Here is a 16,269-nt window from a genome sequence, read left to right on the forward strand (position 1 = left end):
GCCTAACCGGAGGCATATTCAACTTTGACAGTGTTACGAGAGATATTTCGGTTGCAATGACGGACTAACATCATTGGATTTCGAACAGAGGTACAATAGAATGCGCGCAAGTACGACATGGTTCTCACCGGATGCAGTGTTAGCTTTCAAGTTGCTAGATACTGCCTGTCTAGATGGTAGGGAGAAACAGTTGGCTTTGACTGCTTGTACTGTGCGCTGACTTTTGCGCATCTATGAAGTCGGCACATAAAAGAATATTTGGTGGAAGACATCTGTCGCGCAATAACAAATGAATGCAAGTGAGTGACGCAGCATATTACACCGAGCAAGCACAGAAAAGCGGCCAACAAGTCACGTTCTCAGACAACCAGAAGAGGCGCCATTTCCCGGCACAAATCCACTGGAAAAATTATGGAAGGAGATCGAAATGTGCTATTTGTCACAAGCACTTACCATTGGTTAAAGACTGTCCTCATAAAAATTAACAAGTTAAACTAACAAGAGGAAAATGTAAGCACAGAGATAGAGCAGTGTAACATTACACTGTTTTCAAATGAATCTGCTTCTGATACTGAGATTTTTATAGTTGAATCCTTAGGAATCTGCTGTGATTGATACTGCATGTACACGGACAGTGTGTGGTGCAAAATGGCTTGATAGCTATGTCAGTGAACTAAACTATGAAAGAAGTACAAAATATGATTGACACATGAACAGCAACAGAGCTTTAAATTTGGAGACGGAGAATTGTCCCATTCTACAAGAGAGTTAAGATCAGCAAAAATTGGTCAGACTAAGTGTCACATTGAAACAAGAGGTGGTCCTACAGATATCCCCTTACTATTAAGCAAAGCTTCCTCAAGAAGGCAGAAGGCTGTACTAGACATAAAAAATGACAAGGCAGTGATCGTTTAAACAACCAGTGACTCTTGAACTTACTACCCCAGGCCACTATTGTGTAAACATTTTAGACAAGACATCACACAGAGTCATGCAAAATGAGATTCTGACTGGGACCCAGAAGAACATGAGGCACTAAAGAAAAACACAAAGTATTGTTTAAAGCTTTACAAACAGTTTGGACATGATACAGTTGACAGACTTCAGAAGTTTACTCAGCGTTCAGGGAATAATGATGATGAGAAGTAGCGAAACTGGAAACAAAGTGTACTACAAACGAGTTGACTGTCAAGAGTGGAAAGGACGGGAGTAGTCATTGGTCAAGATGGTGTGGTGATATTTGTGAGGCACGGAGGCATGATTGTCAGGGTGCATCACTCAAGATTGCGGAAAGTAAATGATCAACAAGATAGAAGGGGCTTTTTGCTGAGAATCAGTCTCCTAATGAAAATAACAAAAGGACACAGTAACAGACACAACCTACCAGATGTCGCATCCAATGATATGGACACTGAAACTGACACAGGAAAATGGAGCAGAGCCTTAAGCCATGCCACAGGTAATACTGTTGAGGCGTTCAAATGAGGAAAACATTCAAACCCATGCCACATGTGTTAAGCGAGGAGGGCAACAACCCAGCAGCAGGACCGCTACCTCCGCCTTTGTGCAAGGAGGAGCACTGCCAGAGCCCTGCAAAATGACCTCCAGCAGGCCACAAATGTGCATGTGTCTGCTCAAACGGTCAGAAACAGACTCCATGAGGGTGGTATGAGGGCCCGACGTCCACAGGGCTCTAAGTAATACCATATACCCTGGTATGGTACAGGAACGGTATGAAAATACTGCCCAACCCTAGTGGTTAATAATATTTTTTAAAGGGATGAACACAACGGCATAAACATGCAAAACAGTACTGGAAAACACTGTACTCCGCCACATAGGCTATATGAAAAGATCGAAAGGTTGTCTGTCTTGCTTTTTACATTATCTTTGAAAAGAGGATGCTTTCATTGACTTAAGGTTTTCTTGGTTGTCTGTTTTGATTTGTGTCTTAGTCTTAAATTTTTTTCCCATGAGGACATTTTCATTCACTTATCTTTCAGTTTAGCGTGTTTGGTTTCGAGACTTTGTCACTGCGCAGAGGTAATGTGGATGTTAAATTATAAATGGTTTTCCTGTGTTGTGTTTAGAGCGTGCAGTGATTTGTCTGAGTTAACATTATTAACCTGTGTGCCTCTGAGGCTTGTGGATTGGCCCACACAGGCTTGTTCACTGTTCTACTATCAACATCCTCTTTTTATTACCTTTATTTAACTAGGCATGTCAGTTAAGAACAAATTCTTATTTTCTATGACGGTCTAGGAACAGTGCTGCCTTGTTCAGGGGTAGAATGACAGATTTGTACCTTGTCAGCTCTGGGATTCGATCTTGCAACCTTTCAGTTACTAGTCCAACACTCTAACCACTAGGTTACGCTGCCGCCCCGGCTGCTTGTGGGGAAAGGGAAGAGGAGGAAGACAGAGAGAGAAAGATGGAGAGCTACAGAGGGAGACATAGAGATATAGAGAGACAGAGCAAAGGAGAGAGAAAGATGGAGAGACAGATCAAGGGAGAGAGAAAGATGGAGAGACAGAGCAAAGGAGAGAGAAAGATGGAGAGACAGATCAAGGGAGAAAGCGAGTGAGTGTGGAACACATCCCAAATCATCTGTTTGTCTGTAGCCAGGCTGTAGTGTTGCTACTGGGACTGTGTTTCAGAGTGCTGTGAAGTTCTTAAAGGTCCAATGCAGCACTTTTTTTTATCTCTATCAAATAATTTTTCGGTAACAATCAAGTACCTTAAAACATTCAGGGGGGGGAAAAATTGCTTCGTAGCAGAGAGCAATTTCTCAAGCAAGAATTTTGCTAGGGCTGCCTGGGAGGGGTCTGAGTGGGGAGGGGAAACTGAAAACTAACTGTTATTGGCAGAAAGGTTTGTAACTCTCTTTTTTATTGGTCTATCAACTAATTTACTGTGATGTTACCAGGCAGGACAAAACAACATCCCACCAAAACAGGCTGAAATTTCAGCAGGTATTTTCAATCAGCTCTTACACTAAAAGGGCATTATCATAATTTTCACAATTTCAGAGTATTATTCCATCCTCATATTGTGGAAATATTTATAAAACATAGGAAATCCTGTTTTTGACTGCACCGAGCCTTTAAGATTAAGGAAAAAAGTATAGGAAGCAAGTGGGAGTATCTGCTCTTTGCAATTAATGTCAAGATTCACTGTAACACCCCCACGCTCTGGACAACCAGATTAATGTTCTGCCTGGCTACTAGAGGAAGGATTCTGTTCAGCCCAGTCTCATCACTTAATATCAATATCAGACAGGACCACAACTACTCTATACATGTTTTGGGACTGTAATGTCTCTCTCTCTCCCCCTCTCGCTTCCTCTCACTCCTTTCAAATCAAATCAAATCAAATTTTATTTGTCACATACACGTGGTTAGCAGATGTTAATGCGAATGTAGCGAAATGCTTGTGCTTCTAGTTCCGACAATGCAGAAATAACCAACGAGTAATCTAACCTAACAATTCCTTACTCCTTCCCTGCACCCCACCACTCTCTTCCTCCCTGACAGACGGAACTGTATCCTGGCAGATGAGATGGGTCTGGGGAAGACCATCCAGTCCATCACGTTTCTGGAGGAGATCTGGCGTGTGGGCATCAGGGGCCCCTTCCTCATCATCGCCCCCCTCTCCACCATCGCCAACTGGGAGAGGGAGTTCAGAACGTGGACCCACCTCAACGTCATTGTCTACCACGGCTCCATGGTCAGCAGGCAGATGCTGCAGCAGTATGAGATGTACTCCAGGGACACACAGGTAAACAACAACATAAATAAACAACACAGGCTAGCCGTACAAGATGTACAGTCAGGGACCCACAGATAAACAACAATGTCAACAACAGGTGAGTCCTTGAAGTTTCAAAAGTTGTTCTCTGATGAGGGTGTTAAGTTCATGTTTTAAGTATCCCTATATTTCTGTTATTACGGGGCTATCACTCAGTCAAGAGTGCGCATGCGCAGGAAGTGTTGTCGTTGTTGGACCTAGCCTTGAGTGTAATGGCTACCTTGTAGTGTGTTCATATAGTCGAGTAAACTTTGTTAAACTGGAACCTTGTCGTTGTGTCATTTCGAGTTAACAGAGGGGAGGTGGTGGTTGTCAGAAACAACAGCAAAAGGGCCTTGAAACCCGCTGGCAGCCAGCATCTCATAATGGGGACGAAGAACAGGAGATAATGTGATGCACATCATTAGCTGTGAAAGATTAAGTGAAACTCAGGTGTTTCTCTGTTCCATTAAAGTAATGACAGTATTTGTTCTATTGTGTTTCAGGGAATAGTGACATGATATCAGAGATGCTCAGTCGAACAAAGAGATTTGTCCACGGAGAGCTTGCAGGCCACATAATGACAGAGAGAGAGATACTGAGATTGAGTAGCATGACTGTCATGTTCCAGCATGCCTAGTCACCTTACCCCAACACATATCTGCCTCTATCGATCCAGTATCCCTTCACATTATAAATATGCTACTGGAACTGACCCTGTATATAGTATGCTTACTTACTTTATCGTGTTCTTCTTATTTCTTATTTTATATATTGTGTGTCTTTGTTCTACCTTGTTATTTTTAGTATTACATTGTTATTGATTACTGCATTGTTGGGCCTTTCACTGTACTTGTGCATGTGACGTTAAAGCTTGAAACTTGAAAGCAGGACTCAATTTAAAGGCACATGAGAAGGGTTTGAAGGGTAGCACATGTCAGGCGGTAGCCCTGGGAAAAGGTTTTTTCTGCAGTTGTTGGCAGAGTAATGTAGAATGACAGACAGCGGTTAGGAGATCTTAGAATGCAAATGTAACAAGGGAGGAGGGGAAGAACGGATGAGGGAGGAGAGGAAAGATGAGCTGCCACCAGGCTGTCTCACTGGAAGACTGTGATGTCACTGTGGCACCACAGGGCTTATTCTTACAGCACGGCTCACCCCTTAACACACAGGGAATCACCTTAACACACAGGGAATCACCTTAACACACAGGGAATCACCTTAACACACAGGGAATCACCTTAACACACAGGAATCACTTTAAAACCACATGGGAATCACCTTTAACACACCAGGGAATCACCTTAACACACAGGGAATCAACTTAACACACAGGGAATCACCTTAACACACAGGGGAATCACCTTAACACACAGGGAATCAACTTAACACACAGGGATACCTTAAACACAGGGAATCACCTTAACACACAGGGAATCAAACCTTAAAACACAGGGAATCAACTTAACACACAGGGAATCACCTTAACACACAGGGAATCACTTAACACACAGGAATCACTTAACACACAGGGAATCACCTTAACACACAGGGAATCACCTTAACACACAGGGAATCACCTTAACACAGGAATCACCTTAACACACAGGGAATCACTTACTCACAGGGAATCACCTTAACACACAGGGAATCACCTTACACACGGGAATCACTTAACACACAGGAATCAACTTAACACACAGGAATCACCTTACACACAGGAATCACCTTAACACACAGGGAATCAACTTAACACACAGGGAATCTACTTAACACACAGGAATCACCTTAGCACACAGGGAATACCTTAAACAGGGAATCACTTAACACACAGGGAATCAACTACACACAGGGAATCACCTTACACACAGGGATCAACTTAACACACAGGGATCACTTAACACACAGGGAATCACCTTAAACACAGGGAGATCAACTTAACACACAGGGATCACCTAACACAGGGAATCACCTTACACACAGGGGAATCACCTTAAAACACAGGGAATCAACTTAACACACAGGGAATCACCTTAACCACACAGGGAATCACCTTAACACACAGGGAATCACCTTAACACACAGGGAATCAACCTTAACACACAGGGAATCACCTTAACACACAGGGAATCACTAAACACAGGAATCACCTAGCTCACAGGGAATCACTTAACAACACAGGGAATCACCTTAACACACAGGGAATCACCTTAACACACAGGGAATCACTTAACACACAGGGAATCACTTAACACACAGGGAATCACTTAACACACAGGGAATCAACTTAACACACAGGGAATCTACTTAACACACAGGGAATCACTTAGCACACAGGGAATCACCTTAACACACAGGGAATCAACTTAACACACAGGAATCAACTTAACACACAGGGAATCACCTTAACACACAGGGAATCACTTAACACACAGGGAATCAACTTAATCACCTTAGCTCACAGGGAATCACCTTAACACACAGGGAATCAACTAACACACAGGTAATACACCTTAACACACAGGGAATCAACTTCAACCACACAGGGAATCACCTTAACACACAGGAATCACCTTAACACACAGGGAATCACCTTAACACACAGGGAATCACCTTAACAACCAGGGAATCAACTTAACACACAGGGAATCACCCTAACACACAGGGGATCACCTTAACACACAGGGAATCACCTTAACACACAGGGAATCACCTTAACACACAGGAATCACCTTAACACACAGGGAATCACCTAACACACAGGAATCACCTTAACACACAGGAATCACCTTAACACACAGGGAATCACTAGCTCCACAGGGAATCACCTTAACACACAAGGGAATCACCTTAACACACAGGGAATCACCTTAACACACAGGGAATCACTTAACACACAGGGAATCACCTTAACCACATAATCACCCAACACAAGGAATCAACTTAACACACAGGGAATCTACTTAACACACAGGGAATCACCTTAGCACACAGGGAATCACCTTAACACACAGGAATCAACTTAACACACAGGGAACAACTTAACACCACAGGGAATCACCTTAACACACAGGGAATCACCTTAACACCCAGGAATCAACTTAATCACCTTAGCTCACAGGGAATCACCTTAACAACAACAGGGAATCACCTAACACCACAGGGAATCAACTTAACACACAAGGTAATCACCTTAACACACAGGAATCAACTTAACACACAGGGAATCACCTTTACACACAGGAATCACCTTAACACACAGGGAATCAACTTTAACACACAGGGAATCACCTTAACAACACAGGGAATCACACACACTGCGCAGGATGTCTCACTAGATATGAGAATGGATATTTCTCAAGGACCATGTTTATATTCTGTCTTCTCAAATGATTGAAATCACTGATATTTCTTTACAAGCATTATACAACTCAACCATTGAGAATGAGAAAAGCTGAATGAATGGAAGAGTTGTATTGACTCCCTGTGCGTTTCTTCCTGGTTTCCTCTCCAGGTGGTGTGGTGCGGGGAGCCTACAAGTTCCACGCCTCATCACCACCTTTGAGATGATCCTGGCGGCTGTCCAGAGCTCAACGCCATCGAGTGGCGCTGCGTTCATCATCGCGAGCCCATCGCCTCAAGAACAAGAACTGCAAGCTGGCCTAGAGGCTTCAAGCTCATGGAATCTGGTATGTCCAAGTCACTGAGCATATCTGTAGGGCAGAACTGAGCAAAGGGCAGAAATGCAGCCATACAGCTTGATGTTTGAGATCCTAGGCCTCGTGTGTCTCAAATCAGTATCTTGTTGGTGTGCGGAGAGAACAGTGAACGTGTCCTAATGGTAACCATCACTGTACACCAATCTGGTTGGATCTTAAGATTGTTGTGATTGAGGTCTCCCCTCTCTGTAGTTGTGTTCGTGGAGGCACACAGCTTTGTAGGTTGGAGTGTCCAATGCTGGTGTGTCTGTATTGTTTCTAACTCACATCTCTCTCTCTCCTCTCCTCTCTCTCCAGGAACACAAAAGTTCTCCTGACAGGGACCCCCCTCCAGAACACGGTAGAGGAGCTGTTCAGGCTGCTGCACTTCCTGGAGCCTCAAAGTTTCCCCTCAGAGAACCACCTTCTGCTGGAGTTGGAGACCTCAAACTGAGGAGCAGTGAGGCTGTGTGATTCTATCATGTGGTGTTGGTTCGTATCAAGTGTGTCGCTGTCAGTGTGTGAGTATTATGTTGTGGGTTCCTATCAACAAAGTGTGTATGTGAGAAATACTGTGTGTTATAGTTTAGTCTCTGCCTGTGTGTGAGTGTGTCCTTTACCATCACTGATCATAATGAATATGATTATTAATACAGAAGCTAATTTGTTTTCATATGTATCAGGGACATGAGTGTGTTTTTCCCCACTCACCCCACCTGGTGTTTGAACAGTGTGTCAGTGTGTGGAGATAATGATCCTGTTTGGTACAGATGTAACTCTGAAGGAGAATAGAGCTCTCTCGCTCTCTCTCTCTCCTCACTCTCTCTCTCACTCTCTCCTCTCTCTCTCTCTCTCGCTCCTCTCTCTCTCTCTCTCTCTCTCTTCTCTCTCTCTCTTCTCTCTCTCTCACCTCACACTCTCTTCTCTCTCTCTCTCTCTCTCTCTCTCTCTCTCTCTCTCCACTCACACTCACACTTCACTCTCTCTCTCACTCTCAATTTCTCTCACTCTCATTTCTTTCACTACACACACACACACATCATCACTCCATTCACTCACTTCACTCATTCACTCACTCACTTCACTCATCACTCACTCACTCACTCACTCACTCACTCACTCACTCACTCACTCACTCATCACTCACTCACTCACTCACTCACACACACACACACACACACACACACACACACACACACACACACACACACACACACACACACACACACACACACACACACACACACACAGAGTGCTGGTTTGGAAAGGTATGTTATAACTCCCTTTAGCATTATGCTGATGTAATTACAGTTATTTAGAACCCCTATTATCAACCTCATGGACTTCATCAGTCTGTTAAATGTGAAAAACCCAGCAGCGTTGCAGTTATTGACACACTCAAACGGGTGCGCCTGGCATTACTACCCACACCCCGTTCAAAGGCACTTAAATATTTTGTCTTGCCCATTCATCCTCTGAATGGCACACATACCCAATACATGTCTCAATTGTCTCAAGGATTAAAAATCATTCTTTATCCTGGCTCCTCCCCTTCATCTACACTGATTGAAGTGGATTTAATAAGGGATCATAGGTTTCACCTGGTCAGTCTATGTCATAGAAAGCAGGTGTAGATGAAGGAGAAGAGACAGGTTTAAAGAAGGATTTCTAAGGTGTTCCTAATGTTTTGTACACTCAGTGTATTGTACTGGTTTGACAATCATAGTACCACTGACCGGCCCATGGTCAACCCCTCTTAATCCTGCTAATCCTTCAGCACCTCTGGTTAAAATCATGTGTTTGGTGGGTGCGTGTGTGGGAGCGTGGTGTGTGTGTGTGGGTGCGTGAAAGAGTGCGTTTCCATTCCAGACTCTCCACATGTTAACCTGTATCTTCCATCTCTCTGTATCCGTCTCTCTGTGTCTCAGGTCAAAAAGCTTCACGTATTACTGTAAACTGTGTCTGTGTGTATGAGTGCGTATGCATGCGTCCATCCATATATGAACATGCATATCTCGGTCTCTCTCAGGTCCAGAAGTTGCAGGCCATCCTGAAGCCCATGATGCTGCGTCGTCTCAAGGAGGACGTGGAGAAGAAGCTGGCTCCTAAGGAGGAAACCATCATTGAGGTGTGTATGTGCGTGTTTGCGTTGTGTGTGATTGAGATTGAGTATTTGTGTTTTTTTGTCTTAGTTTTGCTGACTGATGTGGTTTCTGTGTATTGTCATATATAATTGAATGTTTGTAAATAATGTGGTCAGGTGGAGCTGACCAACATCCAGAAGAAGTACTACAGAGCCATCCTGGAGAAGAACTTCTCCTTCCTGTCTAAAGGAGTCGGCCAGGCCAACGTCCCCAACCTGGTCAACACCATGATGGAGCTGAGGAAGTGTTGCAACCACCCCTACCTCATCAAAGGTACTAACAGTGATATTGCTACAATCCAGGTTGTGGAACGCTGTATGTAGCCTCTTGTTAAATGGAAGGACAGTGTATGCCGTGTGGGGAAGGCTGATTTGGCTAATTCCCGCCCATACCGGTAGTAAAGAGCTCTATAGCAGCCCCGGGGCAGAATGAAAACCTCTGATTCAGAGACATCCTCATTCCTCACTATCTTTCCCTATGGCGCTGTCTGTTTCTCTCACCCACCCTCTCTCCTCACCCCTCCATCTTTCTCCTAGCTGTGTCAGAACTCCTAGAACAGAGAAAGCAGGCCAGGAGGTTGAGGCTCTCGAACAGATAATGGACTAACTTCACCTCTCCCTCCATCCCTCTGTTCATCCCACATCCAAAAGCTGCTGTGTTGGTCCATTCCTCTTCCTCTCCCTCTCCCTCCTCCCTGCCCTCCTTACCATAGCTGTAATATCTTTATGTCACTGGTGTACTTGTGCTCTGGATAATCTGGTTTGACAAAGTGCTCTCATACAAGGCCAGCCTAGTGAACTTTTGGCCTATGGTTTGACAGATGCTTCGTGTGTGGTACGTGACTGTGTGTGTGTGTGTGTGTGGTGTGTGTGGGTGTGTGTGTGTGTGTGTGTGTGTGTGTGTGTTGTGTGTGTGTGTGTGTGTGTGTGTGTGTGTGTGTGTGTGTGTGTGTGGTGTGGTGTGTGTGTGTGGTGTGTGTGTGGTGTGTGTTGTGTGTGTGTGTGTGTGTGTTTTAATGAGGGCTAGGACACTAAAGGATCAGCTTTAGAGTTGATAAAACTGCCAAACAGAAAATATGAAGGCTTTCTAATTAACCTTTCTGAACCACCCATCCCGGATCCGGGATAATTGTCATCAGCAACGCTGAATAGCATAGCGTAGCATATGCCACAGGTAAATAATATTATAGAGAATATTCATATTCATGAAATCACAAGTGCAATATTGCAAACACAGAGCTTAGCCTTTTGTTAATCCACCTGTCGTCTCAGATTTTGAAATTATGCTTTACAGCGAAAGCAATAACAAGCGTTTGTGTAAGTTTATCGATCGCTCGACAAAACAATAAGTACTTAGCATCAGGTAACTTGGTCACGAAAATCAGAAAAGCAATCAAATTAATAGTTTACCTTTGATGATCTTCGGATGTTTTCATCACGAGACTCCAGTTAGACAACAAAATGTTCCTTTTGTTCCATAAAATATTTTTTTAATATCCAAATACCCGTTAGTTTGTTGCGTATGCCCAGGAATCCACGGGAAAGAGCGGTCACACAAAGCAGACAAAATTCCAAATTATATCCATAATGTCCACAGAAACATGTCAAACGTTTTTTATATCCATCCTCAGGGTGTTTTTCAAATATCTATTCGATAATATATCAACCGCGGGCAGTTGGCTTTTCACTAGGACCGGAAGTAACAATGGCTGCTTTCTCTTTTGTGCGCAACTCACTCTGAGAGCCCCCACCTATCCATTACGCAATGTGGTCGTTCACGCTCATTCTTCAAAATAAAAGCCTGAAACTATGTCTAAGGCTGTGACACCTTAGGGAAGCCATAGAAAAAGGTTGATATCCCTTTAACTTCTTGAGAATACAGGGGGTGCTATTTTCCATTAGCATAATTTGCTCTACAGATTAAACTGCCTCTATTCAATTATGCTGCCTTACTATATGCATATAAATAATACCATTGGAAAGAAAACAATCTCTAGTTTCTAAAACCGTTCAATTTTGTCATGCTGAGTGATAGAAGTCATTTGACAGCACTTTCCATGACCAAGAAGAAAAAAGCAAGATGTGTATGCCAGCTTCAACGCTCTGCCTATATATGGTCTATGACCCAAACACACCTCATTGACCTTCTCTGGGTGTCAAGAGGACGTCAGAGGAAAAATATCTTGTTTATCTGGACTTGACGTGAAATGAGAGCTAATTCTTTGGCGTGACCGACAACTTCCGGTTGACTAAATCGTGCGACTTGTGCTGCGATTGTCTCTGTTGTGGGCCCATTATGGATGAAAACTATCTCCGTCTCGAAGTTTGTTTGATACATGTGACCAGATCATCGTAATGTATGTTTTTTCAATATAGTTTAATCAGATTATTTGAATTTTTCGGGAGTTTTGTGGTGTTCGTTGTCTGAATTTATTTACGTTTGAGATCCGTGCCACTCCGGTACCTGTGTCTAAATGGATGGGGCAGGAACAATTCTGAACGGAACAACGACTCATCTTGACAAAGGACACTTTGATCAACATTCTGATGAAAGATCAGCCATAGTAGACCCAATTTACGATGTTTATAATATCTGTTGTGCATGTAACTGGCCGTGGGCGCTAGCCGAATCTGCCTGGTATAGCTATGCTAATTTAGCGCTACATTTTGTTTTCGTTATAAAACATTTCATAAATCTGAAAATTGTTTGGATTCACCAGATGTTGGGCTTTCAATATCTGTACGCTGTGTATTTTTCTGAAATGTTTTAAGATGAGTAATTCGTTATATGACGTTGGTCTCTGTAATTGTTCTGGCTGGGTCAGCACTATTTCAGATTTCAGCTGCAATGTAGAAACTGTGATTTATACCTGAAAAATGCACATTTTTCAAAAAAAAACTATGCTATATAAATATGTTATCAGACGCTGTCATCTTATGAGTTGTTTTCTTGGTTAGTGCTATATATATTTTTATTTCGTCGAATTAGTGATAGCTTACTGACGCAGGGAAAAGCTGTTGGGAGTAAAAATATCGTGTCCTTTGCTAACGTGGTTAGCTAATAGATTTACATATTGTGTCCTTCCTGTAAAACATTTTAAAAATCTGAAATGGTGGCTTTATTCACAAGACCTGTATCTTTCATCTGGTGTCTTAGACTTGTGATTTAATGATATTTAGATGCTACAAGTTACTTGTGACGCTATGCTAGCTATGCTACTCAGTGGGGTGGGGGGTGGGGGGTGCTACCGGATCAGGGTTGGTGACTCGTGAGAAGTTAAATGGGCAATAGGGATGCATAGGAACAGAGAGGTTTCAAAAACAGGGGCACTTCCTGATCGGATTTTCCTCAGGTTTTAGCCTGCAATATCAGTTCTGTTTAACTCACAGACAAAATTTTGACCGATTTGGAAACTTCAGAGTGTTTTCTATCCTAATCTGACAATTATATGCATATTCTAGTTTCGGGGGCTGAGAAATAGGCAGTTTCAAATGGGTACGTTTTTTAGCCAAAAACTAAAATACTGCCCCCTAGCCTTAAGAAGTTTTAAGCAGTAAGTCACGAGGGGGTGTGTTATATGAGCTCCTGAGTGGCACAGCGGTCTAAGACACTGCATCTCAATGCTAGAGGCATCACTACAGACACCCTGGTTCTGATCCAGGCTGAATCACAACCGGTTGTGATTGGGAAGCCCATAGGGCAGCACACAATTGGCCCAGCGTCGTCCGGGTTTGACCAGTGTAGGCCGTCATTGTAAGTAAGAATTTGCTCTTAACTGACTTGCCTAGTTAAATAAAGGTTAAATAAAATAAAAAAACGTTGGTAAACAGTTTATAATAGCAGTAAGGCACCTCAGGGGTTTGTGGTATATTGGCCATATACCACAAACCCCGAGGTGCCCTATTGCTACTATGAACTGGTTACCAACGTAATATAGAACAGTAAAAATAAATGTTTTCTCATACCCGTGTTATACGGTCTGATATACCACGGCTGTCTGCCAATCAGCATTCGGGGCTGGAACTATCCAGTTTATAATATCCACTAGTTTTTAGTATGTCAAATAATAATAATAAAAAACACAGTCCAAATAGTCTGGGTAGCCATTTGATTACCTGTTCAGGAGTCTTATGMCTTGGGGGTAAAAACTGTCCTAGACTTTGCACTCCGGTACCGCTTGCAATGCAGTAGTAGAGAACAGTCTATGACTGGGGTGGCTGGGGTCTTTGACAATTTTTAGGGCCTTCCTCTGACACCGCCTGGTGTAGAGGTCCTGGATGGCAGACAGCTTAGCCCCAGTGATGTACTGGGCCGTACGCACCACCCTCTGTAGCGACTTGCGGTCGGAAGCCGAGCAATTGCCCTACCAGGCAGTGATGCAACCAGTCAGGATGCTCTCGATGTTGCAGCTCTAGAACCTTTTGAGGATCTCAGGACCCATGCCAAATCTTTTTAGTTTCCTGAGGGGGAATAGGCTTTGTCGTGCCCTCTTCATGACTGTCTTGGTGTGTTTGGACCATTCTAGTTTGTTGGTGATGTGGACACCAAGGAACTTGAAGCTCTGCTCCACTACAGCCCCGTCGATGAGAATGGGGGCGTGCTTGGCCCTCCTTTTCCTGTAGTCCACAATCATCTCCTTAGTCTTGGTTACATTAAGGGATAGGTTGTTATTCTGGCACCACCCGGCCAGGTTTCTGACCTCCTCCCTATAGGCTGTCTCGTCGTTGTCAGTGATCAGGCCTACCACTGTTGTGTCGTCTGCAAACTTAATGATGGTGTTGGAGTCGTGCAGTCGTGAGTGAACAGGGAGCACAGGAGGGGACTGAGCACGCACCCCTGGGGGGTTCCAGTGTTGAGGATCAGCGTGGCAGATGTGTTGCTACCTACCCTCATCACCTGGGGGCGACCCGTCAGGAAGTCCAGGATCCAGTAGCAGAGGGATGTGTTTAGTCCCAGGGTCCTTAGCTTAGTGATGAGCTTCGAGGGTACTATGGTGTTGAACGCTGAGCTGTAGTCAATGAATAGCATTCTCACATAGGTGTTCCTTTTGTCCACGTGGGAAAGGGCAGTGTGGAGTGCAATAGAGATTGCATCATCTGTGGATCTGTTTGGGCGGTATGCACATTTTAGGGTTTCTGGGGTAATGGTGTTGATGTGAGCCATTACCAGCCTTTCAAAGCACTTCATGGCTACGGACATGAGTGCTACGGGTCTTTATTCATTTAGGCAGGTTGCCTTCGTGTTCTTGGGCACAGGGACTATGGTGGTCTGCTTGAAACATGTTGGTATTACAGACTCAATCAGGGACATGTTGAAAATGTCAGTGAAGATACCTGCCAGTTGGGTCAGCACATGCCCGGAGCACACGTCCTGGATGAATATGTATGAACTTTCCAATTTGTAAGTCGCTCTGGATAAGAGCGTCTGCTAAATGACTTAAATGTAAATGTAATCCGTCTGACCCCACAGCCTTGTGAATGTTGACCTTTTTAAAGGTCTTACTCACGTCGGCTACAGAGAGCATGATCACACAGTCGTCCGGAACAGCTGATGCTCTCATGCATGCCTCAGTGTTGCTTGCCTCGAAGCGAGCATAGAAGTGATTTAGCTCGTCTGGTAGGCTCGTGTGACTGGGCAGCTCGCGGCTGTGCTTCCCTTTGTAGTCTGTAATAGTTTGCAAGCCCTGCCACATAAGACGAGCGTCGGAGCTGGTGTAGTATGATTCAATCTTAGCCCTGTATTGAGGCTTTGCCTGTTTGATGGTTCATCGCACAGCATAGCAGGATTTCTTATAAGCTTCCGGGTTAGAGTCCCGCACCTTGAAAGCGGCAGCTCTACCCTTTAGCTCAGTGCGAATGTTGCCTGTAATCCATGGCTTCTGGTTGGGGTATGTACGTACAGTCACTGTGGGGACGACGTCCTCAATGCACTTATTGATAAAGCCAGTGACTGATGTGGTGTACTCCTCAATGCCATCGGAAGAATGTTCCATGTTCCAGTCTGTGATAGCAAAACAGTCCTGTAGTTTAGCATCTGCTTCATCTGACCACTTTTTTATAGACCGAGTCACTGGTGCTTCCTGCTTTAAATGTTGCTTGTAATCAGGAATCAGGAGGATAGAGTTGTGGTCGGATTTACCAAATGGAGGGCGAGGGAGAGCTTTGTACGCGTCTCTGTGTGTGGAGTACAGGTGATCTAGAATTTTTTCCCCTCTGGTTGCACATTTAACATTTTGATAGAAATGAGGTAGAACCAATTTATGTTTCCCTGCATTAAAGTCTCCGGCCACTAGGAGGGCCGCCTCTGGGTGAGTGGTTTCCTGTTTGCTTATTTCCTTATACAGCTGACTGAGTGCGGTCTTAGTGCCAGCATCTGTCTGTGGTGGTAAATAAACAGCCACGAAAAGTGTAGCTGAAAACTCTCTAGGCAAGTAGTGTGGCCTGCAATTTATCACAATATACTCTACTTCAGGCGAGCAAAATCTAGAGACTCCCTTAGATTTCATGCACCAGCTGTTATTTACAAATATGCACAGACCGCCCCCCCCTCGTCTTACCGGAGTGTGCTGTTCTAACTTGCCGGTGCAGCGTATATCCCGCTAGCTGAATATCCATGTCGTCATTCAGCCACGATTCCGTGAA

The 16,269-nt window shown here is 44.0% G+C and overlaps 1 protein-coding gene across 1 annotated transcript in view; it reads left to right on the forward strand.

The window, feature by feature from the left end:
- Positions 1 to 16,269, forward strand: part of LOC112069862 (chromodomain-helicase-DNA-binding protein 9) — a 118,979-nt gene that overhangs the window by 76,681 nt on the left and 26,029 nt on the right. Inside the window, 5 exon segments of the mRNA XM_070438754.1 lie at positions 3,534 to 3,758; positions 7,301 to 7,475; positions 7,803 to 7,952; positions 9,514 to 9,612; positions 9,745 to 9,901. Of these exon segments, the coding sequence (XP_070294855.1) occupies positions 3,534 to 3,758; positions 7,301 to 7,475; positions 7,803 to 7,952; positions 9,514 to 9,612; positions 9,745 to 9,901 (806 nt within the window).

Source organism: Salvelinus sp. IW2-2015, unplaced genomic scaffold, assembly GCF_002910315.2.
Source record: "Salvelinus sp. IW2-2015 unplaced genomic scaffold, ASM291031v2 Un_scaffold1136, whole genome shotgun sequence".
Taxonomy (NCBI): domain Eukaryota; kingdom Metazoa; phylum Chordata; class Actinopteri; order Salmoniformes; family Salmonidae; genus Salvelinus; species Salvelinus sp. IW2-2015.